The sequence below is a fragment of the Propithecus coquereli genome, unplaced genomic scaffold (assembly GCF_000956105.1).
Source record: "Propithecus coquereli isolate 6110/MARCELLA unplaced genomic scaffold, Pcoq_1.0 Scaffold1, whole genome shotgun sequence".
NCBI lineage: Eukaryota > Metazoa > Chordata > Mammalia > Primates > Indriidae > Propithecus > Propithecus coquereli.
Genome location: NW_012133857.1, coordinates 17,196,846 through 17,223,837, shown reverse-complemented (window position 1 = coordinate 17,223,837; position 26,992 = coordinate 17,196,846). Strand labels below are relative to the sequence as shown.

The 26,992-nt window shown below is 42.8% G+C and overlaps 1 protein-coding gene across 1 annotated transcript in view; it reads right to left on the bottom strand.

The window, feature by feature from the left end:
* The window catches only part of CACNA2D3 (calcium channel, voltage-dependent, alpha 2/delta subunit 3), an 869,108-nt gene that overhangs the window by 199,192 nt on the left and 642,924 nt on the right, over nt 1-26,992 (bottom strand). The window contains exons 15-17 of the mRNA XM_012643362.1: nt 12,936-13,007; nt 11,472-11,552; nt 5,408-5,482 (exon numbers count right to left, since the gene is read on the bottom strand). Of these exons, the coding sequence (XP_012498816.1) occupies nt 5,408-5,482; nt 11,472-11,552; nt 12,936-13,007 (228 nt within the window). The remainder of the gene's footprint in view (nt 1-5,407; nt 5,483-11,471; nt 11,553-12,935; nt 13,008-26,992) is intronic.

Genomic DNA, 26,992 nt, shown 5'->3' with positions numbered 1-26,992 from the left:
TCTATAATCCCTTATCTAGAAGAGTCCAGAATGTCTGGTCACACTCTAGACCTGTGCTGTCCCTTATGGTGGCCACAGCCACATGGAAATGTGGCTAGTCTGAATTGAGATGTGCTATAAGTGTAAGATATCCACCAGATTCCAAAGATTATGGTACATCTAAACTGATTGGGGTTAGGGCTCCTGGTTCTGGCACTTCCTAGCTGTGTGATTTTGGGGAAGTCCCCTTATGTCTCAGTGCCTCAGCTTCCCATCTGCAACATGGGGATATCTGCCTTCCTCCTAGAGAACCCCAGCTCCTCAGCCTCGTACTCACAGTTGTCTACACCCCAACTCCGGCTGCCTCTAGGTGTATCTCCCTCCCTCCTCTCAACTTCATCCTTCCCTTACGCCTCTGTGACTTTCCAAGGAACCTGCATCCTGGGCTTGCTACTCAATTAGTTAATGATTAAAAGAGCTAACGCACATAAACACTTAGAATCATTCCTGTCCCATAAAAAAGATTCAATGAATGTTAGAAAAACATCCTAAGACCAAAAACATCCTAAAATCAACAACAACCATAAGAAACGAACAAAAAGTGCACCTTCCCTGGTGGCTGTAGTTACTTATATGCACATCTTATCCGTGCTGTTAGAGTTTGACTTCTTTGAGGCAGGGCACATCTCTGTGACCTCTCCAAGCAGCTTGCTCAGGCCTAGAACATAGTGGACATCAGCCAGTATTGAAGGAACAAAAGTGAGTTTCTCTCCATCATTCCTATGTCCCGTCTCATCCACCGCCACACACAGCGACTGGCAAATCTTCATCCAGAATAAACACTCTCCAGCATGCTTCCCCATCTCCTGGGTTTGGGGACACAGAGCAAACAACTTTTGGCAGATTTCAGCACAGGCTTCATGGAAATGAGTCCTAAATTTTGCCTGCCCAAGGCTTCTCTGTGGAGCCCTGCCATTCCTGTGGCCACAGAAGGGGAACCTTCTTTGTGGTCTCTTAGAGGTTCAACTAGGTCCACATTGCCAGGCCTCCTCAAGGGAAGGAAATCAACTTAGACATCCCTTTCTTCTAAAAGGAAGGGAGAGATGGATGGCCAGAATCTCCACAAAAATACAGATCAGGCTAGAGGTGGCACATGCACAGTCCTGCCTCTCTCAGTCCCCTCCTGGGCAAAAGAAAAGGAGATACATTCAGGGCTCCATATTTTAAGAAAAAATCCTAAAGCTCCCAAAGACAAAGGGAAAATAAAGAGCAAGAAAATGAAATTTAGACAGTAACCATACCTTAAATACTTTTAGCCTGAATGTTAAAGAATGGTAAAGTACAGGGAAAAAATTCCCAGGTGTGTAGTAACTACTCAAAAAGCATTTCTCAAGATTAAGAGCATTTAATCACTCTTGCTGCACTGTTGCTCCATTCCCCCTTGAGAACAGGAGCTTGGCCCTGCCCCGTGAAGACGGCCACATCAGCCTCTTGTCTACCCCAGCACTGGCCACACCAGCCACATGGTCAATGCCTGTTGAACCAACGACAGTCAATCGATCAGGAAGTCACAAGCTGGTGGCAAGGACAGAGTGGCTGAGAAGCCCTTGAAGGACGACTAAGGAGAGCCCAGTTATCACAGAAAAGTATTATTTTAGCAGCTTTGCCAATTAAACCAAAGTGAGTCTGCTGAGTAAGGCTCCTACGTCTGAGCTGTTTTTGGAGACACTTCATGATTCACACCCAAATCATACAAGATTAAAGAAAATACTGGATAAAATCAAGCCAAACATTAAGTTCAGGGAAAGATTTTATTGGGCAAATTAGAAAAATATTGGTATTGTGCTTCAGAGAAACCCACTTCTTTCCTCTGGCTGCAGGGGCAGACGCAACCTCCATGGCAGAAGGCGAGCGTATGAGTTATTTGAAGTGCGCTTGCTCCGCCCTCCCCACGCTGGCCACGACCCCACACTCACACACGCCGTGCTAATCTGGCAGTCTTGGCCAGAACCAAGGCAATGTCCATTTCTAATAAGGATTCGATTATATGGCTGGGCTTGGGAGGAGACGAATGGGGTTTGAGTGAGGACTCCTGGCCTGAGCTAGCCAGGGAAGCTGCTAGCAGCTGGCTGTTCCTAGCTGTGCTCGAGAGCTCTGGCCAGGGTGGATTTATGCCCGGTGCAGACATCAGATTTCCAGGGGAAGCTCACAAGTCACTTAGATCCTTCACAAGAACCCAAAGTAAGTGAAAATGAAAACAGTGGTTTTAGAGGATCCCTTCACTCGGTCGTCTACTGAGTCCCTACTATGCGCTGGTAAGCGGGGAGGAGGGGAAAGACAGAGACAGGCAAACAGAGCAGAGATGAACAAATAATTTGTGCGCGCCGGAGCCGGAGTGTCCATGCAGGCTGACTGTCATTCTTCAGTAACTGTGGCTTCTGGTATTATTCTCATTGCTATATTTAAACAAACAGAAAATCTTTGGTTTCCCTACACAGTAGGGCTCACACTGAACCTCATAGTATAGTTGTCTACCTGTCTTCTAGACCACAGCTGGCCTGGCCAACATTGCTATGGAACCAAAAAGTAAACTGAGGGTGTGTGTGTGTGTGTGTGTGTGTGTGTGTGTGTGTGTGTGTGTGACAGAGAGAGGGGACAGAGAGACAGGAACAGACAGGCTTGGCTGAGGTCACACAGACCAAGTTAATGACAGACTGAAATTAGGGAAGATTACATGATTCCAGAGATTCTGTATCTGTACGTGCATGTGTGTGTGTGTGTGTGCATGTCACGACCCCTTGCCAATGTTTATCATAACAATCTGAACCACTTGAATAATCAAAAAGTGTTCTTTTAGATTCCCTCTCTAAGCATCCACCACCACCATGTCCTTCCAACCTTCCAGTCTTTATGGTAGCTGAGCTCAGATCAACAGAACAGATAGAACACAGCCGGGATGCCAGAATAGCCACCACTGCCCGAGACCCCTGGGGCCTGCTTGGCTGCACCACGTCCTTTGCTGGCATCATCTCATCTACTCTGACAGCCAAGCTACGATACATACACTATAGTTACGGCAGGATTACAAGAGAAAAGTGCGGTTCACAGAGGCTGTGTGACCTAACCAAAGTCACGTAGCTGGGATGTAGCAGGACTAAAAGTTGAGCTTCACTGGGTGATGCTAAAGTTGAGTTCCTTTCACTTCGCTGCTGCTTTTTGCTCAGGAGAAAAATGCAAAACTCAAGTCAAAGTCAGCATACTCTTATTGATCACATTCAGATGGGCTCATTCACGTAATCCTCAATGGCTGGTATTCCCCCAAGCCTCTTCTAAGTATTTGATGGCCTCAGGGTCACAGATGGATGAATGGGATACATGACCCATTGACCAGGCCATTCCTTATGTTTTTGTCATGGATCAGTTACAAAATGGCTCATCTGGTTTGGGTGCTCACAAGTGAGATGTGGGGCATTTGCTTGGGCCACCCCGTGGAAACTTGACCCTGGCTACAACTTTTGGTGAAACCATTCAGTACAGTGTTTCCACAGTGAGAAGAACAGAAATGACTTGTGTTTGTGAATATCTGTACTATTAGGAGATGAACAGCATTGACACGTTGGCCTGCTTCGCTAAGAGCCTTTCAGCTGCCTTCTCAGTGGCCACAGCTCCGGAAAGTGCATCCGATGGGCTATTTACAAGCACACCATGTGCTGCATGATCAAGAGATACAAGAGAGCAGAAAGATACTCTGTGTGGACTGTGTGGAAGGCAGCTTATCATTGCCATTGCTGCAGAGGGAAGGAAGCTACCGTGGTGACTTCTAATATCTGGTTCCATTTTGCTCTTCCTTTAAAAGCCGATAAATAGGAAATTAATTCATTCAATGGCAGAAGATTCAGGTTTGACTGTTTGATTGACCCTGCTCTATTCCAGTTTGGAACAAATAAGCACTACAAGTCCATATCCAGCCACACAAACATGTAGCTCCTACTGTCTTCAACAAACAACTCCAATTAGGCAGCCTGGAGATGGGTGATGTGCTAAGCTTTTTAGACTTAAATATGTCGTTAGACTTACATGTCTTTAAAAAGTCAGTGGCTTTTTCAATCAATTCTCAGTTATATTTGGAATTAGCTCACCAGTTAATTCAGTACTTTTCTGATAAAAAGATTGTTCAAATCACACATCACCATAATAAGTCCCATCTTAAAGCATGCATATGGGATCCACATGATGTGGTCATGATTCCATTAATACCAGGGCAATTAGAGCAAAGTTGGATGATGATGGAGGCCTCACATGAACTGTTTCTAAACAATGATGCAAAGAGGTGAAGCGGTCCCCACAATGTTTTGCCAGCAAACATTTGCATAGCAGGCATTGCTGCTATTTTTCTAACTTCAGCGAACGGGAAAAAGACACGTAGGGCGGATGGGTACACGTGCATTTGTGTGTGTGCACATGTGTGTGTGTGGATTGCTAGAGAAAATGACCTATACTTTAACTTAAAAAAGCAGCCTTCACTGTATTATTCTTCAGACTTCTATATCACTTTTGAAAATTATATAAACACACACAAACCCAAAAAGATGTCTTTTTTTTTTTTTTTAACACATTGCAACTAGTCCAGGGACGGCAAACACGTGGCACGCTCACTGCCAATGTTCCACCGAGTCCACAGCAGACACTGTCGGAGATGAGCCTGGCTGCTGGCTCAGAATCTCCTCCACACGGTGCCCTGGGAAGCCTCAACCCAGGGATTCGGGTTGACGACACCATGGGCTGTCCTGGATTTGGCCTAAGCCCGCTCGTTTCAGAGAGAGTGGAAACAATGCTGGGAGAAAGAAAGTGCTTACATGCCAGGTCGCCAAACAATGCTACTAGACATGATGTAGGCAGGAAATGGAGAAAATCTCCGCTGTTTTGATTCTACCAAAATGGTATTGAATAGCTTCTATGCACAAAGCACTGGGCTTAAGCAATGTAATTTGGGGGCAAATCCCATTGTAATGAATTTCCAGGGATCTAGGGTCTAATATGTTCTATCGAATGAGACCTGGAATAAGTGGATCTAGAGCTAGTGTGTGAGAGTCTGTTTGTTACATAAGGGGACCAATTATAATGGTTTTCACGCTGTCTAGAGTTAAACGATTTTCCATATATTGCAGATGTGAAGTCAATCAATAAATACATACATATAGATATATATGGCTTTATATACGAAAGCATGATGGTAAATGTATTATCTTACGTTATTTAAATATTATGTGTCAGAATGCTAGTTATAAATTATTTAAAACAATCTTTATAATACTATGAATTGAGTGGTTTTAAAGTGAAAACTGCTGCAAAGTGTCATCATTGCAGAAATGAAGGCGATCTTTTAAAATCATAAAAGGAGAAACGCAGAAATACATATTTCTCTTACCAGTGGCCTGAGTTCTGGATGCGTCAGGATATATCCATTATTTGTGATTGCAAAGGCATAACCGTGAATCCCTAACTGTAAGAGGAAGCAAAAAAGAAACCTTCATTAGCTTGCTCCCTGGTGAATTCACGAAGCATAAAGCAGCCCAGCATTTAGTAATTTACAGCTTAAACTTGGCATTCATAACCCTTATCAGCACAATATTTCATTAAAATGAATGCAAGGCACTGATCCTTGACATTTGGTGGAAATGAAGACCTGTCACAGGATAAGCTCAGCAAATAGCGCAATTTAAAATGTCACATCCTCATGTTGGCATCTAAGGGCTTTATTTTTATTTATTTAAAACAAAAACAATTATTTTTTTTTAAAACAAGAAAGCCGGCTAATGTTTCTGGAAAGGCCCTATGTCCAAATGAACAGAATTTGATCAATCAGGGCATCTTGTCTCTGCCCGTAATAAAGAAAGAGGAGTCTTTAAGCTGCTTCCCTTCCAGGCTTCCTGCAGTTCTCCACCCACCAGGGCCATCTCAAACGGGCACTCCCCTAGGCTGTCATTTTCCATAATGCTTGAACGATAAAAGTGCCACCCCCGGGTCCCCAGCCTATAGAGGAGCCTGCCAACCCCTTTTATATCCTTCGTCTTCAAACTGTGTGGCTGCCCGGCTTTGCCACGCATGCTTCCACCGACACAAAGCCTGGGTGATTTTCTATGCAGAGCCTCACTTAATTTATGTTTTCTGACTAAATGGGACTATGGGAAATAGTTTGTGAGCAATGAAATGTTTTATTAGCTTTAAAAAGTATGTAATCAAATTTAACACTGCACTTATTTAAATAATAATCCCAGCTTTTTGACAATATTTCTATTACACAGTTGACTGCACCCATTGGCTACAATAAATTTACCTACAAATCATTCATGTATTAAAATGGCCTCTGGCATAAAACCCACACTGATCTCTCTCTCTCTCTCTGAAGAAAGAAAATGTAACCCGCTTTTGCCAGAGCAGTGAAAGGAGAAAAGAAAAAAAAAAATCTCTATTTTTTTTTCTGAGGAGTTATTTCATAGTTCTGAGCCCTCACTGTTACTTTTCTTTAAATTCTCTGCCACTCACATTCTTGAATGTGATACTATTAAATGATCCAGACAACAGAGTTTACAAACCAGGAATGACCCTGTCTGCTTGTTAGCTTAATGTCAAGGTGATGTGAAATTAACTTCAGAGAATTTAACACCGGCAATTAAAAGTTTCCGTTGCATTACATAAAGCAAATATGCACGTGGTAGTCAAGGGCAACAGACGTTTTCTCCTGGAGTTACCTTGCACAGCAAGTCTTAATAAGATTCCACTTTACTCTAATGGTAAAAGTATATTTCATTATGCTGTGAAAGATAAACCAGAGATTTCCTATCCTTTGAGATGTATATCGCCTCTTTCATCTTGTCTCTTGGAAAAATGTCAGACACAGTCAACACTGCATTAATTACCATTATTATGTCCTGGTTTAAGATGGACTGGAGGGTCACAAAGGACTCTGAGAGTTTGACTTTTTCCATTAAATGCACAAGTGGTATTTGGGAATTCAAACTGAAAATTAGACCACAGAAATAATATTTTATAGTCAGCTCATGTATGCAGTGCCTTCTAATGTACATTACTTTGGTTTTTGTTTTGCTTTGGGAAGAAATATTCCAAAGCAGTAGGACTCCTCTTAATACTCTGTGCTTTTCTTGTATAGCACTTTTCAAAATGATGATTATTAATTATTTGTGAGGTTGCTTGTAGGTAAGCAAGGCATCAGTCAAGATCATCGATTATTTAGTGCCCCACCGGAATACAAGTTCCATGAGGGCAAAGGTCATACCATGTGGTTTAAAATATATGGAGAGATGGTTGGGGTGGAGGGAAGAGGAGTATAGAAAGGAGGAAGAGGAAAAGGAGGAAGCAGGGTAACAATAAAAGAAATTGCACTTAGTGCAGATGCTACAAAGCTAAGCTACACTCTCTGCCTCCTCCCGCGGAATGCAGAAGCTGAGCTCACCCTCCCGCCGCGGTCCTCCACTCATTGTCCGACTGCCACCTCTGCCTCCTTACCTGTCCATGCCTCAACCTACTGGACGTTGCCTTTGCCCTCCCTCCACCCTGTAAGATGCCACAGAAACTCCTTTCTCCACGGTTGTCAGTGGACTCCTAATTGCCAATCCCTGTAGGATTTTCTCTCTCAAATCTTCCTGCTTCTATTAGCCGTCTCACTCCTCCTCCCTGACACGATGCCCTCAGCTTCCAGGCCCCACGCTCGCTCCCTGGGATCCTCACCCGCCCCCATTCCTCAGCACACTCCCAAGCTAGAAACTACAGCATCTCCCTTAGACTCTTTTCTCTCTTTCAGCCCCAACCCCTCAATCCAAGTTGTCACTAAATCCTCCTAATTTTTTTTCCAGCTATTACTCTGATTTAACCCTGCTGCCCAACCCTACCCCCACGCAATGAATTCAGTAGACTTCTACAGTAGACTCCTACAGCTTTTACAACTGTTCTTCCTGCCTCAAAGCCTGGCCCCAACAATGTCATCCTCCAGATTGGCCAAAGTCAAAGGTAACTCTGCCATGTTGCTCCCTTGTGTAAAACCCACTAGAGACCCCCTTGGTGTGTAGGATAGACCCCATGGGTCTGTCCCTGAGGTCTCCCAGGGGTCTGGCCCCTGCCTGAGAACTCAGGTTTGCCTTCCTCCACCCACTGCCCTCAGAGCACATGGCAGCACCCTGCTGTCTTCCCTCCCACCCAGACCTTTCCTCACGCAGGGCCAGCTGCCTGGAGAACCCCCAGCCTCCCCTCTAGTGAATTCTCACCATGCCGTGAGCTCAGCTCAGGATCATCTCCTGTAAAGAGGCCCTCCTGACTCTCCCCTTCGCTTTCTCCTTCCCATACACATTTTCATAAATCCAGAGCACATTTCCATCACTACCTTCACCCTAATGCATAACAATGCTATGCTCATTTTGCCATCCTGCCACCCTAGCTGGATTCCTTTCCTTCCTCTATCTTGTCCTAGGAAAAACTTAGGGCAGTGCCCTCTCCATCAGCAGGAGTTCTGTGGGGCAGGGGCCACGGTACTCACCTTTGACCTCTACAGTCCCTAGCACAAGGGAGGGCATGGGGCAGGCATTCTGTTAGGGTTTGTGTGTATTTAAGGCAAGTATCACTTTACTCAAATATTGCCTAGTTCAGCTTGAAAATGTGAACTGAAGTTAATATTAAAAATGAGCCAAAAAGAAGCTGATTTGCTCCGGCAGTTGCATAGCCAGTCCTTCTCAAGCCTGTACCTGAGAAAGCCTTCCTGATATTCAGAAACTGGTTAAAGTCCTTCCCAGGCAAATGTCCTGAGAAAATAGCACCAGAATATTTTGTTTGTTGGTTGGCGGCATATAGGTATGACCTAATGTAGATGTAAGAAGAGAAACTGAGCAAATCTCAAAATACATTCTGTGGATGAGTCTCTCAGAGAATCAAAAGCTTATAATATGACAGTGTCTAATATTTGTCTGGGGCCACACATCAGTATATTGATGAAATCCCTAAGTCCTGTTTCATCTGAAATAGAACCAGTCTTCCTGTCCTTCCTAATGCGCAGTCCCGTGGAGTAATCGAGAACAGATCGGACGCGAGGCCTTCCAGCTCTTGGGCTTGCCAAAGGGGCCCTGGGCCTGAAGCATGCTCTCCTGGAGGCCAGAAGCCTGCGTGGTCCAACAGCCTGGGGAAAGGAGGCACTTCTCTTCCAACTGGAGAGACTTTGGGCTAATGAAGTGAACCCAATTATAAAATGGCTCGTTATGGTAACAGAGGCCGTGGTGTCTGGAAATTATTGCTGGGGTGTCTGGAATTCTTAATAAAAATTACAGGAAGTCTGATAGCTTGTGGGAAAATCTATGAAGCTAAGGGAGAAAGAAAGAATTCTATCTTCTGGGAAAACCCCAAGAGCCAAGAAGTGACTCATCTTTACAAGGTGTTAATCAGGAGGGCAAGGTGTGACCTGAACTCTGCTCCCTGGAGCTCTCCTCTCCTCCAGCAGAGGCCCATTTGGCCATGGCTGTCCCTGGCTGGCATGCACACCTTTCCCAAGGCTTGTTATGGGAACCAGGGGAGGGTTCCTTAGGTTAGCATATGTCATCCTTGTGTCTCTGGTTCCTAGCTCCACCCTGGGGACAGCATGAAACAGAAGTACCCACATTTCAAGCACAGCTGGTTAATTTTCTGTAGCTGATCTTCCTCTATTCTCTTGTTAAGCTTTGTTTCATTCATCTTTTGCCAGCTGAGTGTGGCTGAGAAAGTTATCTCAAGCATCCTTACCTAAAAATGAGGCCAATTGTACCCACTTCATGAGAGTGTAATAAGACGCCAATAGAAATAATGCATGTAAAGTACTTTGGACACAACCAACAATATAGTAAGAAGTTCAATCAATATTTTACTGTATTTTAATTATGATGATGATTTTATTTTCACATTTTAACTATTACTATTATTATTGTCATTTCTCTTACTGTTCCTAGGAGCATTGGGGATATAGTGGTTAAAATCATGGCTCTCCCACTTGCAAGTTGAGAGATTTGGCAAGATATTTAAGCTTCAAGTGCCTCTGTTTCTTTAGTTGTAAAATGGAGGTAATTTTAATGTCTACTTATTATTAAGTGAGATAATACTATAAAGAGCTTAGCACAGTGGCTGGTGGAGGAAGCTGTGAGGAACTGAACCACAGCGTTAATTGTTACTTATTCTATATTATATTCTTTCTTTCTTGATTTATTGGGCACCTATCAGGTAAATAGTGGCCCTCTGCTTTGGTTTCTACACGTCCTCATGTGAAATAAGCAGCTTAAGAATTGTTTGGGAACATTCTCTGTAGGTGGGACACCCTTCCTTAAACAGTAAGCCAGAAGTTCTGGACACTCAGGTCTGGGAATTTCCACCAAAGAAAAGTTTACTGTTTTTAGGGGCTTCAAAGCTGGCCCTCATCCACACCCTTGATTTTCAGTTTCTGGAGACTTACAGTTTCCAACAGTTGACTATATGGTTTGGGTCAACTAAATGTCCTGTCATGCCTCTGGAAACTTAACTCCAATTGTAAAAGCTTTGGTGGATGAAGCTGGCTGTCACCATTGGACAGAAGGGGAACTAAGGATTTGAGGGACTTGTCTACACCCACCTCATCAATGATGGAGCCAGGAGCCTCCAGAGTGAGTTCTAACCACTGCCTGCCTCCCTCAAGGCCCAGGAAGGCCGATGGGCCCCTCACGACTGTGGCAAATCAGGCCTCAGCACATCAGGGAAGGTGGTGCTAAGGAAGGGGCCCCCGATAGCCAATAATCCAGGTTCCCGGCCTCCCTCCAGATGGGGGCAGAGGGAGCCTTCCACCATCTGAGTAGGCCTAACATGGAGCAGAGCTGGCCGCTCTGCTTGGTGCCGAGGAGGAGGCAATGGTGTGGTCCTAAACCCTGTGCAGCCAGGGGAGCCCTTGGTCCAGGGAACTGACGGGACCTAGAGTTGGGGGTGCTCTCTGACCCCTCCCGCATGCACACACTCAGGCACATCCAGAGGGCTCCTGGGCAGTGCTGTGAGCCTGCATGGGACCCTGAGGGGATCTCCCACTTCCTGCTTTTTGCTTTGCTTTTCTCAGGGGTCCCCACTAGGGAATGGGAGAGAGTTTTCTGCACAGGATTGAAGAACTCTTTGGGCCATCTTTTTAAAAGGCAAACCAGTCATGTCAATACTTCGTGTGCATCAGAAAAATATAAGGATCACATCAAAACTTATGATTTCACATTGATTCTTTAAACTGAGGTTACAGGAGGTAATAATTAATAAAAACAGCAATTCAGTTTATGTTTAAAAACACCTGTTAATTAACTGTACAGATGGTACAAAAACAAGGTAATAGGTTATGACGGTGGTAAGCAAAAACATTGCTCAAAAGGGAAGTGGAGTTTGAATCCTGACTTTTGTGAAAATGAGGCACCTGGTATTTCTGCTGCTCTGATTTCATTAATTAGGTCATGCATTACCTTGTATTTGGGGATGGTCTTCAAAAGCTCTTTCACTGGGACGTCTGTGCCAACCACTCCCAGAAGAATACCCTTCGATCTCTGTTGAAAACGGACATTGAAAAATAATAACAGTCAGTTAACTTGGCAAAAGAAATAGACCCTCATGGGAAGGCACACACCATAGATCACTGTCTGGTGCCTTCCCCAAACTGATAGAGATTGAGGATTAACCCAGATCTCCAAGAAAGAGCCTCTTCTATCCCCACATCCTCCATCCAAAATATCACTGGACAAGAATGATAGCTTCTCAGGCCGTCCATTAACTACTATGAGCCCCAACACACACTCGTACCAAGACACTTCAATAGCCTCCCTCTTCTCTCTCCCGAAACTCAGACACTGATGTGAAGAAGCACAACAGTTTCGGCAGCATAGGACTCTAATCATTAGCCAGCGTCTCTTATGAAAGCTTTTTATAGGAAAGACAGCATGTTAACTGCTTTCTCGACTTACACTGCCATCTGGTGCCCAGGAGAGAGAGAATAAACAGCCAGCGAAAGATGTAATAACTCTAACGTTTTTAGCATCGAGTTGGAACCAAGGGCAAACGTGACGGAATAGACCTCCAGGGTTCCAGTTTCCACTGCAGGCAGCCACTGTGATTTGCTGAAACTTTCTAATGTCAGAGAGGTCATGGGGAAGGATGTACAAATTTCTGCTGTCTGTTGTTTCCTTTAAGGCTTATGGTGGGTTGAACAGTGTTGCCCAAGTTCATGTTCACCCAGAACCTCAGAATGTAATGTTGTTTGGAAATAGGGTCTTCACAGATGTAATAGTTAAGGACCTCAAGATGAAATCATCCTGGGTTTAGGGCAGGCCCTGAATCCAATGACTGGTCTCCTTATAAGAAGAGGGGAGCACAGGTAAGAGCAGGTGTGAAGACAGAGGCAGAGATTGGAGAGATGCTGCCACAAGCCAAGGAGTGCCGGGGGCCCTCACAGGCTGAAAGAGGCAAGGAAAAGCTCTTCCCTAGAGCTGTCAGAGGGAGCACAGCCCAGCCGACATTGTGACTTCCGACTTCCAGCCTCTAGAACTGTGTGAGGATCAATTTCTGTTTTCTGCACCACCCAGTTTATGGCACTTTATTATCACAGTCCTAGGAAACTGATAAAAGGCAGGTAACTATAATCCAAAGATACATCAGCCCACCCTAACCAGGGACTGTCTCTGGGGTTTTTCCTCCTACGGTCCTTTAACGCAAATTTTGGAAAGGGACTGCAAACTCTAACATGATGCCTGCTTGAATTCCTCTCATTTAATTTTGATGTGTTGATTCTAGCAGCAGGATAAAACAGTAAGGAAAAATTATATGCACTCTCTCCTTAAAAAAACAAAAAAACAAAAAACAGAGCTCGGGTCAGAGAGGGGTCTGAGAAAACCACCCTCTGAGCATCAGGCAGGAAGCGCAGCTGCCGTACTCACGGTTTCGTTCTGCTTACTGAACACAGGCATGGCCACGGTGGTCATCAGGACGGGGCCCTGATCATCAGTGAGCTGGATGGGGAGAGAAAAGCTGGTTACCCAGGAAGGGTCTGGAAACCTCGGCTGGGGAGGCCAAGCCCCTGGGCCATCATGCCCTTTCCTGACCAGGGGCTGTGACGAGTGGACCGACACCTGCTGAAGCCTTTAGTGGAGGGCCCGGCACAATGTGTCTCCACCTGATTTGCAGATGACAGTCCTGGTCCCCGGCTGGGGAAACAAAGTGAGCTGCCTCCAGCCACTCCAGCTGATCCGTTCCCTGCTTTCAGCCATTTGGGTTCAAGTAGAGCCTTGTGTGGATCTTACCGATTTGTTTTATTTTATTGCCATGGATTTATTTTACTATTTTACTTCCCAGATATTTATGTTCAATAATAATGCTTCTCTTTAATCTAAAAATCAGGATCCAAAGGCACAAGCATAAGGGGTCTTGTGAGTTGCCCGTGCCGGAAATGACAGAATCTGGAAGGATTTATCCTCCCTACGGTAGCTGACTCAAGGCCCCTTTACCTCTACAGATTTCTGAATGCCAGTCCCAGATGGAAAACAAACAAAACAAAAACACAATGAAAAACATTACTTGGTCACCTGACGCCTAAAATCATGACTACGAAGCTAATCATTTCTCTTGGAAGAAGGAGCCCTGGCTTATGGCACATGACACACTTCAGTGAGCCTTCGGGTTGCGCACAGACCATGGAGACCCACCATCCCATCTGCTTTTCACGCGGTGTTGGGAGCCGGGCAGGGACCCCTACTCTGCCCCAAAACAAATGGGGAAAGAGAGTTCTGGAACACAGCAGGCGTTGGCCCAAGACAAACCTGGTTCTAATTCTCAGCTTTGAATCTTTCTTAACTGCACTAGTTAAGCCTCATATGAAATAATGCTAACTATTCCCCAGCATTGTTACCATAAAGATAAAATATAAAACTGCCCAGCATGGTACCTGGCAATGGAGGTGCTCAGAGGATGCTAGTCTCCTTGCCTTGACTTCAAGTTTACACAGCTAGTAAGTAGCAGAGTCCGAAGCAAGATTAAGGCTTGAGGTACTGCTGACAGGCATCAAAACTGGCCGGGCACGTCTGACGGGAGAGTGATACTTTCTGGTTTCACAGCCCGTTCAAGGCTCAGTCTAAGGTATTTTCTGATGTTTGGGCACTTCCCCTCTATAGCTTTAGTTCCAAAGAATAACCAGGTGTTGTTTTCTCAGTCTTCTTGGGGAAAAGCATAATAAAGAGAAGATCTTAAAATCTAAGTGTTTGAAGCCCCCGTAGACTGGCTGGTCTCTTGAGTAAAAGTCATTAAGCTCCGTCCATCTTTCATCTTGTTCTTGCAATAGATTATCGGAGCTACAGGGCGTCACGACTGCAGTGTGGTACACAGGGCAGCAGCACCTGCAGCACCTGACTGCTTGTTAGAAATAGTCCCAAGACCCCATTCCAGACACTCTGAATGTGAATAATTATTTTACTAATTAGTATGTATACTAAAAGTCAAGAGCATTGTTATGGGGCAATCCTTCTTACCTCATCTCCATCAATAATCACGATGGCTAAAAAGAAGCTGGCAGGTGTTGGGAAAAACTCTCAACAGGGATGGAGGGGCCATGTTTTTAATAGTTTCACATCTATATCAGAATGGGCCTGTATTCCTCCATCACAAGTAGGATGAGGCAAGAATCTCACAGTCCTTCAGGGACTGGGAACTCAGTGGTGTCATGGTTAATTTCATGTGTCAACCTGGCTAGGCCATGGTGCCTAGTTACTTGACCAACCACCAGTCTAATGTTGCTGGGAAGGCATTTTTTAGATAGGATTAACATTTAATTCAGTAGACTTTGAGTAAAGAAGATTACCCTCCATAACGTGGGTGTGTCTCATCCAATCAGTTGAAAGTCTTAAGAGAAAAGATAGGTCCCCCAAGGAAGAAGGAATTCTTCCTCCAGATTGCCTTCAAACTCAAGACTGCAACATCAACTCTTACTGGAATTTCCAGCCTGCCAGCCTCCCTTACCGATTTCAGACTTGCCAGTCCCCACAATTGTGTATGCCAATTCCTTAAAATAATGCCCCTGTCTCTCTCTCTTTATACATAGCCTCTCTATATGTACCTCTTCTATTGGTTCTGTTTCTCCAAAGAACTCTGACTAATAGTATACATGGTAATCATGTATAATAATATACATGGAATCATATAACTTATTATTTGGGGGCAGCCTAATTTGGGTGTCAGAATAAGTAAACAAATTTACCTTATCAATATGAATAACCAAATAATATCAACTGTGAGATGATGTTGACAGTCATTGTTGCCAGGAACCAAGTCAACCAGTATATACAGTATATAACAGTATGGAAACATAGTTGCGACATCTTGCTAAAAATACTCAAAGCATACCACAGCCGCCACTGGAGGCACGTAAGACCATTTTCAAAGGCAGAACCAACCCACAGTAAACAGCTCTCTTAGAACTAGAAGTCTTCCCATATTCTGACTCCTTGATTAATCCTTAATGCTATAAAGAAAACTGATTTGAGTTGATCCATAACCCTGGACAACTTCCACTTTTCAACTCAAATCAAAATTTCAAGCAATGCCAACATGGATCACGGAAGAAATCAAAACATACCATTGACAATAATGAGAAATGAAGCATTTTTCCTGCAACCAGTAAAAATCAGTTATAAATCACTAGTAATTGTCCTGGCACAAACACAAGCTCATGGAAAACTAACTTCAAAATATTAAGCCAGAATATAGTATCAACTTCCCTCAGGGGCTAATTCCAAATATAATTACTGCATCATTACTTAAAAAAAAAATCTCCATGATATTGCATTGGTACTGAAACCACTCATTTGTAACCAGCCCCAGGTAAACAAAGGAAATGCAGTGAGTTCAATCTGGCTGCAGTTTACAGGTGGGCCTGTGATCACACGTACTCCTCTCCTAGGGGCAGTCTCGCCTGGCGAGAGCCCTCACCTGTAGGCTTCCCCATGTGCACCAGCTCATCATTATGCACAGAAACACCACTTGCACAACATCGAGGCCCTCTTCTGCACCCAACAAATCCATCATTCCCGGCCTCCACAGGTCTGGACTCTGTGAATCTTAAACATTTTATGTAGAAGGAACATCAATTCGCAAGTTCGTTTGCACTGTAAGCACTTTATGATTGAAAGGAATTCTGTACTCCTGCCATAGGAAATAGCAGCCAATGGCAAGAGTTTTTCCCCAGACCACCAAGCAGAAGTTATGCAGCCAACCATGGCCAGAAACCCTGTCCCCCTACACACTGGGGGGGTCCCTGCTTTTCTATGACCCCCCAACCTGTAGCTGCTGCTGAGGCAACAGTGCCGCCTATGATTCATACACGTGGCTTCCAAGAAAAACGCAGACATAGAGTCAACATTCATTTTCCAAAGGGTAGGAGCAGGAGATGGGGGTCACCATGGTCCATCTGGGTAAAATCCCATTAACTGAAGTCCAAGTGGGAATCTTAAAATGAATTGCCGTTCAATTATACTTGCCCAGGCTTTGAAAAGGCCTCCGAAACGCATGATTGTGGTACTCTGTTGTATAATAAGGGTGTATTATTCCATATCCTTCATTTCCCATGCTACATAATGGGGATCGTTCTGGTATCAAAGGAAATGATGAATAATAATACCGAACATCTGGTTCATAAAACACAAACTTGCTCAACAGATTGACTGCTTCCTGTCAGCGTCCCATGTTAATCATGTATGTAGGCTCACATGAATATGCATTTGAACTCATGTGCAAGGTCCATGCAGCCATGCCAGGCCTCTATTCCTAATGCCTGATTAGTTTCCCACTGATGGCACTAGGCAGCCATGTGACCAGCCCTAGGTTGTGGTCCCAGATAGCAGAACAACACCAGATTTGTGGTCTATCCATTTTGTTGCTGGTCTAGTTATTACTATTCATTGATGCCCTTGATAAACATTCCTTGAGCATTAGCCATGTGCCAAGTTCCATGCCATGTGCTGGAAAGACAACCAGGAATAAGGCCTGGATCTTATCCCCAAAGAACCTCAAGTTCACTAACAGAGACAGAAAAGCTCACGCGGCAGCGGACGAAGAGCTGGGTGGGGCTGCAATGCCGGCTCTCATTCAGTGAGCACAGAGGCTCTCTTCTTCAGGTTTAGCATGAACTAAAGTAAAAATGTCTGGCATTTATGGATATCTGTCGGGGTTTATATGACAGATTCAGAATGCTTCTTGTAAGCCAGTTTAACACCACCAGGAGAAAGTTCCCTGCTGCAGAGCAATTTCATTCCATTTGCTTTATACTTAGGGATAGTTATAAATGGAACAATGCAGGGGTAGACAGACATATTTTAAATTGCCCAGTACCTTGCTTTTCCTTCTTCTGCCATTATCACCCCCTTCCTTCAGGAAAACCCTCTTCACCCCCTCCAACCACAAGGGTTTTGGCAGCTAACGTGTCCCATCCTGAGTATGCGCCTGGACATCCAACTCCGGCTGTGCACACTCACACTCACACACACGGCCTGGGCTGCACCGATTGGTTTACTAATTAGGCACAGCATTCAAGCTAGGCTACCTAGGATTTTCTTCTCTTTCCTACCCGGAGCTAGTGGGAAAGGCTCTTTACTCTCCTTCGTGGATGGTTAAAAGAATGCAAGCCTGCCGGCCATAGACAGGCAACTAAACTGAAAAAATAAAATAAACCCACAAAGAAGAGGAGAGATGTGTGTGTGTGTGTGTGTGTGTGTGTGTGTGTGTGTGTGTGTGTGTGTGATCTGTGTGGAGAAGGAGAGGGACAGGGAGGGAGGGTACCAGTCCCTGGATACCTTCATTCCCAAGGTCACTTCCACCAATGCTTTTTTCCATTATTGGGTTGCTTGAGCCAAGTAAGTTTTCTTTTTGCCCAAATGAACATGAATTAGATTTGTGACTCGCAACAGAAGAGTCCTAACCCACAAAGGTGCCAGTTTGGTCCATAAATGACCTAGGTAGCGCTGGATACCCATTGAGGTGGTCCCAAGTGCCATGTACAACCCACACAGAGGAGGAATTGCTAAAGCCAGAAAGGCCAAAGGAAAAATGATCCCAACATTCCCAAGGTGAGTGGTTGTGTGTTTTTCCTACAAGGGAAAAAATGCAGATACCCTCAAAGTACCCAAATACTGAATGGTAATAGATAGCATGTGAAGAAATGATCAGACTTTATGATGGTATAAAAAAACTATTGTCGTTAGGATTTTACAACAAAACCTCATAATTAGTAGAAATTTGGCTGCTTTGAAAAAAGAGCCTGGACAAGAAATGCAAAATCAGAGAGTCTGCCTGGCCACAACAGGACAGAGATGCAAGAACCTGCCAGGAAAGAAGCCAGGACAGGACACAGGTTGCAAGCACATGCTAGTGCCCAGCGAGCCCCTGTGGACGGGAGCCGTGTGGCTACATGCTGGCTGGGCAGCCTTCACAGTTGAAGGACATCTATTTTGCTTGCCTTCTTCACATCTCCGTCAGCACTGGTGGCAGGACCCTCTGCTTCTCCTGCAGCTGGAAGTCCCTGAGGATGAGCGCCAAACCCTGGAGAAAGGCAGTGAGCAGGGGCTGGCCCCAAGAAGGCATCCACTCAAGCTAAGGGCAGCACGCTTGGCAGCCCACTCAAGGGCTGCCAGGTAGTTTGCAGCAGAGCCTCCTGCCAGATCTGCTAACCCTGGAGGCTTGGGCTCAGAGGGAAGGTTGTGCGCAAATGGCAAACTCAGCCTGGGAAGAGGACTGGCTGTAAGCCAAGAACAAAGGCTGGTTCACTAACTCCTCAAATATCAAATTTCTTCTATAGTTTGCTCTTATGTTTATTGTTTTCTTAGTAAAACTGATCAACATATTGACTTTGTTAATAGAGTACATAATATAAATGTATACTATTATACTAAAATACATAGAAATTTATGTACGTGTGTATAATTTGTGAGAACACAGCTGCCTTTCTGTGGCATCTTCCTTTAAACACCTGTAAGGAACGTTAACCTGCGCTCTATGAAACGACACTGCCACCATCTAGTGGCAATAAGGGTGAATTGCAGGCACAAGGTCCCGGGAGATTAAGAAAGCCTTTTCCAGAGCATGGGTCTTACCAGTAAAAATGCATTTAAATGGCAGCCAATGTCACTTAGTTACCTACCCTAGTTGGAACAAAGACAGAATGTATCAGCTATTAGTTCTGTCAATAACCTTTGCCTTGACAGGAAAGGAATAATACTAAGAGGTTGAAAAATACAGCTATGTATATCTTTAAATATCAGATGAGACATTTAAAAAAGAAAATCATTGGTTCATTAGGATGTGCAGGATCCAAGAATGTGACAGGGGAGCAGAGGTTATTTCACACCCACTTTCTCAAGTGTGGCTTGAACAGAAGGGAAGCCAGCTCCCTGGCATCTTCTACTTTCCTTGGAGCTTAAATTTTCCAATGACCTGGGAATCCCCAAGGGCCATTGCCTGGGTGGAATGAGGGGTAATGAGGTCGGGGTGGAAAGAGATGTCACCCACGCCCTCCAGTTTTCACACTCCATGACAACGGGAGAGCAGGAGAGTGGAAAGTCATCGAATAACACTCAGTACAAATTAGTTGGTGAGAACAGCAGGGAGATGCAGATCTGAAAAGGAGGACTTGAGAAGAATGTGGCTATGTAGAGACCCTCTATAGCCAAACTCCCTGGACCTTTCCCTCCTGTCCTCAGACCAAAAGCGTCCTCTGTACCTACCTCTTCCAATGGCCACCTGCCTGCCCCCAATCCCCAAATCTCCCACCCCCTTCTGCCATTGTAATATCCCTTGTCCCCAATACTGGACACAAAATGTCAGCAAAAGAATCTATTAAGAATGTACTGGGTAAGTGCAGAAGGACGTTTTCTCTGGAGACACGGCCCCTCGTGGAGATATAAACACCATCAGAGGAAGAACACAGGTAAAAATCCACTAAAACATGGCAAGTGAATCCTATTATGTCTCAGGGCTGAAAAGGGAGCACTGTATCAACGCTGCTACTTTGCTGATGTTAACATTAGCTGACTCTGGCTGTCAGTTTTACTCTCATATTCTTTAGATTTCCACTACTGTTAGTGATAATCATGAGGTCTTCTGGCAGCTTTAATGGTGTCCAATTTTAATTGAGAGACTTTGCTCATGTATGCATCTTTTAAAATCCCTTTATTCAATAATTTAATTCATGATCTAAGAAGCTACTTTGAAAGAAGGGGAAAAAAAGGAGTAGCATGTTTCACTGATAGAACCAAAAGACTCCTAAGTCACCATTGGCTATATGTATAAATATATACATAGATATATACATTTAATGAACTCAAAGTAATTCTAGATATTTTTTCTGAGAATTTTTTTCCTAATTGCAGAACCTGAAGTGTATTGTGTAATCTTTCCTAAAACCTAAATGACTAAATATTTACATAACAAAGTGGATAAATCTCAAACAATATTTGGAAAATAAAGCAAGTTGCAGAAGGATACATGTCATATGAAATCATTCACATAAAAATTTAAACACATATAAGTGTTTAAAGTAAAAGTGTGTAAAAGTATAGGTAGGTACAGATACCTATTATAAAAACATAACTGACGCAGACAGACAGGATGCAAACTTTTGGCTATCACATCCCAGCAGAAAATAAGCAGCACACTCAAAGTGGGTGATTTGAGGAAAGTTTAACAAGGGATTATTTGCAAAGGTGCAGGCAGAATACAGGGTACCCTTTGAAGGACTAGGGCAGAGCTTAGGTGCTAGAAACTGGAGTGGGAGCCCTACCAAACCAGAAAAGGGAGGGGATGGAGCAATTGCTGGAACCTGAAACAGAGAAACTGTGTTGAGAGCCACGTGATAAGAGCTGTGCTCTCCTACAGGACAGTCAGCTCATGGCAACCCTGCCGATATTTGCAATGTTTCACTCCACCAAAAAAATAATTTTTAAAAACTCTGAAGTAAATATGATAAAATATTTATATTTCTTAAATCTGAGTGGTAGACACAGAAATGGCTTTTTCGATGTCTTTTCTGTATGACTGAAATTGTAAAGAACATCCCCCTAAATTCTCATCTATAGAAAGTATTTTATAAATAAACACCTAACAGCATATGACTGCAATAAAGATTAAGGCCTAAAAATAAAACTAAAGTAAAATTATAATAAAAAATTAAAAACCCTATTTCAAAAATCCTTTTTCTATAAAGATCAAAATAGTCCTTTAAACAAACTACGGCAACACTTTGACATTGAAAATACTATTATAATAAAGTTTTTATATTCTGGGTTAAACATATTATATTTGATTATTAGTATTTTGGATGTTCTTTATAGTGGGAGATTTAGAAGAAGTAGGCACTATTTTTAATTGAAAAGCTGGTTTGTTCAATGTAAGCAATATGATTTGTCTTTTGTGACACTACTTGGATAAACTGCTTCCCTCTAAAATTCTAGACAAATTAAGAACACCAACCGTTGTTCAGATTTTCATTATGCACTGGCATTTTTCAACATTTTTGCAAGATACCTGAACCCTACATAATATAAGGCCCTAACAAAATATCAGTGGAGAATAAGAATAAGAAATAAGAATAAGTAAATCTTTTAAGTAACATTTCCTCTTGCTTTGCATTTGATTACCTCTGTAAAGTGTAGTCACTTAATCCTTGAGAATGCTACGTAAATGATGTTTTGCTTTTAGGCAAGACATATCCCCTTTTCTTGCTGAATCATTATTACTTGCATCTGTGATTTGGAGATCCTGAATTCTTATGTGAGATTTCACTGCATTTTAAGTTGTTTAAATAGAAAAGTAAACAGATTTCCCTCTTTGAACTTTAACTGCATCTTGTATGAACTAAATTGTTGAATTTGTTTGTTCTTTCTCTCTCTTTTTAACAATCTGAACACACATTTGTGAATGACAATGGGGGATAATGTTGGAACATCTATATGAGAATATAAAAACTGCTTTCTTCTAATAAAATTGTTATTATTCAGGAAAATTTGATGTTCTTTCCCTTTTTTTCCCCAGTGATACTATGTCATTAAGCAGGGAATATGTTTTATGAGTAAACATCTAGCTAGAGGGAAAATGCTGCTTTTGACCAGGAACACACACATAAAGCCATGGGCAAGAGAATATTACTGATTAACCTATCTGAAAGCTGTTTTGGAAACTGCTTTGTTTATTGAGGTACAGCCTGCTTATTTCAAGAATGCTCAGTAATAATAATAATGAGGATTATCACGAGGTATTGGAATTTGGTTAATATTTATGATGAGCTATGACATATAACTGACCCCCCGTTGTGGGCGAATGTTCGTATTTTCACAAACGTGGTTTAGACACCTCCCAAATAGATGCCTGAAAACACGGCCAACTGTCGGAGCTTCAGGGCCCTGAGACAAAACCTTCCTCTTGTTTAAAGACCCCCTGAAATGCTGCTTCCTCCATAAAACCTTCCCTAACTAAGTGGAAATGGGAACCAGATGTTTCCAAACTTCACTACAAAGATAATCATATTTACTCTACAACCAAAGATACCATCTAGGACCAAATTTGTGCAAACTGTTAATGCAGCAAAGTCACTGAACACTGTGGCGGGAAGAAATGCTGGGAATTGTGTAGAGCCTGTGAACTCCAAAGGCAGAAGCTGGGAGTAATCCCTCTTTTCATCCATGGTATTTAGCATACGGCCTGGTACACAAGAAGCGCTCAGCAAACGACCCTTGAATGAATTTATTCCAATAGCATCCTTTTATTTATTTTATAAATGAGGCCCAGCGAGGAAAGGAGTCGTAGAGAACTGGTACCAGAATTCAGATAAGACTATGGGGCTAGCTCTCCCTCTTTTACATTGTACGGCCTCTGCTTGCTTGCGGATCCCTCACTGAGGAACTTCCTGTACTGAGCCTGCGTCAGCGTGGTTAGACGGAGAGTGTAAGGGACGTGCTGAGAGGCTGCTGCCCACATGCTGCTGCTGCTGCTAGGGCCAGAAGGCTCATCATGTCCAGCTGATGTCACAGTGAAAAAGGAAAAGGACTTTTTTTTAACAGCTTAGTTGAACTCTGTGACTTGCTTAGCAGCACAGGGAAGAGAAGAAGTATGAGTTACAGAAGCAAAAAGACATGAAATAACATCCTAGAGCAGATTACTCAAACTTGAGTCACTTTTATTGATCCATCCATGCTTCCAACCATCCATCCATATACCCACCTATCCATATCCATTGCCAAACATGGCTTGCCACTCATGACCAGACATTGCTTTAATGTTTTATATCTATGTAGCCTTAAATTTAACCCTGACACAGACCTTGCAAAGTGTCTGTGCACATTTCACAAGCGAAGGAAGTGAAGCTGAAGAGGCCAAGTACCTTGCTGCAGGTCACAGAAGGCAGCAGGGTGGAGATGTGAGCCTTGGCCCACCTGGTGCCAGAGGCTGTGTGCCAATCACTCTGCCGGCAGTCTCCTGCTTTGGGGTGCAAAGACAAATGCCATGTTTTGCCTTCAGGATCTCAGGGTGCAGTGAAAGAGGCAACCAAGCAAATCATCCTTAAAATAGGAATAACACTTAGAGTTCTTGGAAGGATTAAGTAGAATTATACACATAAAGCACCTAGCACAGTGCCTGGCACATCCACTAAGTGCAATTAATCTCTCGAAGACCGTTCCAGGCCAGGGGAGAAAAGGTCTTATGCTTCTTTGTAATCCACTCACTATTTCACCAAGTTTGAACTTCATCTCTCTCTCCATCTGAATTGCATAAACAAAATAGAAAGATTTTTTTTTCTTTATCCCATGATAGAATATCATGACCTTAATAGTTAAATAATATGCTTTAGAAAGCAGTTGGGGGTAGTTAATTATAATTAATAATAATTACAAATATTAAAGGAGGTCGGGAAGGAACACACTGGGAAGGAGGTTGGTATGGAGGAAGGGAGCCAGGGAAGAAGGGACAGATGCTTCAGAAGTATCCGGCCTGCAAATCATCTAATGTGTTCCAGGCCTGGGCGAGTACAGATGGGTAAAATCCAAGCACACAGGGTTCATGATTCAGCAAGTGGTTCAATTTCGTGAGTCATTTCTGGAAAAAGAAAATCCATACCATGGCATTAGTCCTTGCCTGACATTTTTGTACCTCATGAAACTTGGTTGGGTTTTCCAAAATCCTTCTAGTTAATTCGAAGGGATAAACATCTAACTTTCTGTTTTTGAACTTCTTGGTAGCATTGCTGTACACAATTGCACAACCGCTCCACTTTACCCTGGAGGGTCATTTCAGTTGACTCCGTTGGCATGAGATGTCTGGCAGCCCATGCAGAGCCGTTGCTTCAGTTCTCGTAACTTCCACAAAGGAAATCGCCTTCTATGAGAACCAGCAAAGTCAGATTCAAACCACTGATGGTAATTTGACATTGATTTGATATAGACTTGACTTACATTTATATTTTGACATAGATTTGGTTTTCAAATCATTCACTGAATTGTACTGATTTTGATTAGCTTCCACGTTGAAATGGTGTTCTTCATTGTGTTCTCTCTCTAATGCAATCAGAAAAATAAATGCATCTCTGACTCAAGTCCACCCATTTGAGGTTGCCTAATTCTGTATTTCATAAAGGTATTCCATGCAGGTGTCCTTTAAATGACAACTCTTCCAGGGCCTTGAGCATAACGTGTCGATTGATATACTGTTTTTTCAGGGAACACATCTAGTGTGTCAAATGATGGATACAGGTGTTCTAAATCTATTAAGAAATACAGAAGAGACACCAAATGGCAAAACCAATTCTTTGAGTTCAAGATTGCCTCTGGGTCAATAAAACTAATCTACAGAATTGCATCTAGAAGCAAGAAAAGCAGAACATCGGGTGTCCTGAGATGTCCCCTTCAAAACTATCCCAGACTTCACACTAGTGGTATTGACATTAATGCCATGATATTCCAATTCAATGGGCTTTATGAAAAAACTTTTTTCAGTCTTCTACCTCCATGTCTATATAGAAGGAAAGAGGGTGTTTGTATCTATTTAGGGATGTAAGAACAACTGATAAGAAAACAATTTTTAAAATTCCATTGTTTTTATTTGGATGTTTCTTTGCCTTTCAAAAGAAAAGACAGTTGCATTTTAGCAATGTTATGAGTAGAGTTTGTATTGCTTTAGCATATCAAGAAAGTCATATTTTATAATTTTGTTTTATTTAAATAGAAAACATTCACATATCTTAAATTAGAAATTCTGAAAGAAAACTTTGAATTTTTGAGACACTAAAAATTAAGTCTGGGACTAGAAAGCATTGAGATATTAGGGATTTTAAAATTAATTCTTTGTTTTTAGCTTAATAATAAAGTTCTTTTGTCTATTTTTTTAAGAACACCAGATTATATCAGTGTTTCAAAACCATTTCTGCTTTTACTTTATGAAATTTATCTTTGTTAAACAAGGTATAATGTTACTAGGCTTATTAGTAATATTAACATTACTGCCCCTGCCATGGCTGACACCACTTCTAATTGAGCACTTGGTGTGAATGGGCCCTGAGCAAGTGCTGTTCGTGTGCTTCTCAGGGAGACCCTGTAAGGGAGGTGTTTGTACCCCATTATGACAATGAGGAAACCAAGGCTCAGGGGGATCGTGTGCTAGGCCCAAGGTGACAAGTGAGAACTGGCGGGCAGGGCCTCCACGCCACCTCCAGCTCACTCTGAAGTTGGTCTTGGGAACGACTGTGCTCTTCTGCCTCTGCTGGGAGCGCAGAATGCCTCCCTTCCGCCATGATGAGCACGACACAAGAGGTTATACTGCTCGGTACAACACTCTCCAAGTAGCAAACTGGGCAAATGCCATCCTCACCTAGCTTCATCTTTCCCAGTTTTAAACTGAGGTAGTCCTTCCCTCCAACTGGGGGTGCGAGTGGGGCAGGCAACGCCTACCAACTGAGGCTCACATGGGGTAGGAGACTCCACAGCTTAACCACACACCTGCCATTTTAATGGATTTGCCAGGCTCCCATCAGTGTTGCTCTAAGCATCTGACATGGACTGGGCTTTTGACTGAAGGTCAAACATGACCTCTCTTTCTGGTGGGAAATAAACATTACTAATAAACAAAGGCACTTTTAGACTTGTCCCACGCAAGACAACCCACCATTTATAAACCATCATACTTCCGACTATAGCTGTCTGTACCATGAATCAACGCAATTGTATGTGTATTTTCATACTTAAGTTTGGGTTTCCCACTTTTTTGTTTGTTTATTTCTGGTGACAGTTGGGCTCAACGAACAATTGTTAGGTTAACCCTTGTTAGTCTATTCCATTTAATAAATTTGTGAGTAATACAATTAGTTCATTATTACAAATATAATTATTTACTTATAAAAATATTAATAATATATGCTCATCGTACAGTATTTGAAATGTTAAAAATGTATTAGGAAAATGAAATAAATACTTGTTCTCCTGCCACTAGGAAATAGGCCCTATTAAACATGTCTTTGTTTTATACATGTTTGTTTACATACACACACAAACACACACACACACTAGGAGCATAATGTACATAAAATGCTACGTTCTGATTTTAAATCTAATGGCTACCAAATAGCCTATCTTTTGGAAGTTTAGGACTTTGCAACCACATTCCTATTTCTCGGGGACTTTGGCTCTTCTTTTCCTCGTTATAAATGGAATTGCAAGGCACTGAGCAATATAGGCTAGATTCCGCAAAACAGGGTTATTGGGACAAAGAATGCAAGTTGGAAAGTTCTTGATATGTACTGGTGATGTTTCCCTAAAGTCTTTTACCAATTTTCATGCATAACTATGTAAAAGCTAAAAATAGATTTTAAAAAAATTTCATAATTAAATTGAATCTCTTGGTTTTACTTTGCTTTTTTTAATCATGAAAAATAGTATAAGTATACTAGTATAAGTATGTAAGTAAAGTATAAAAA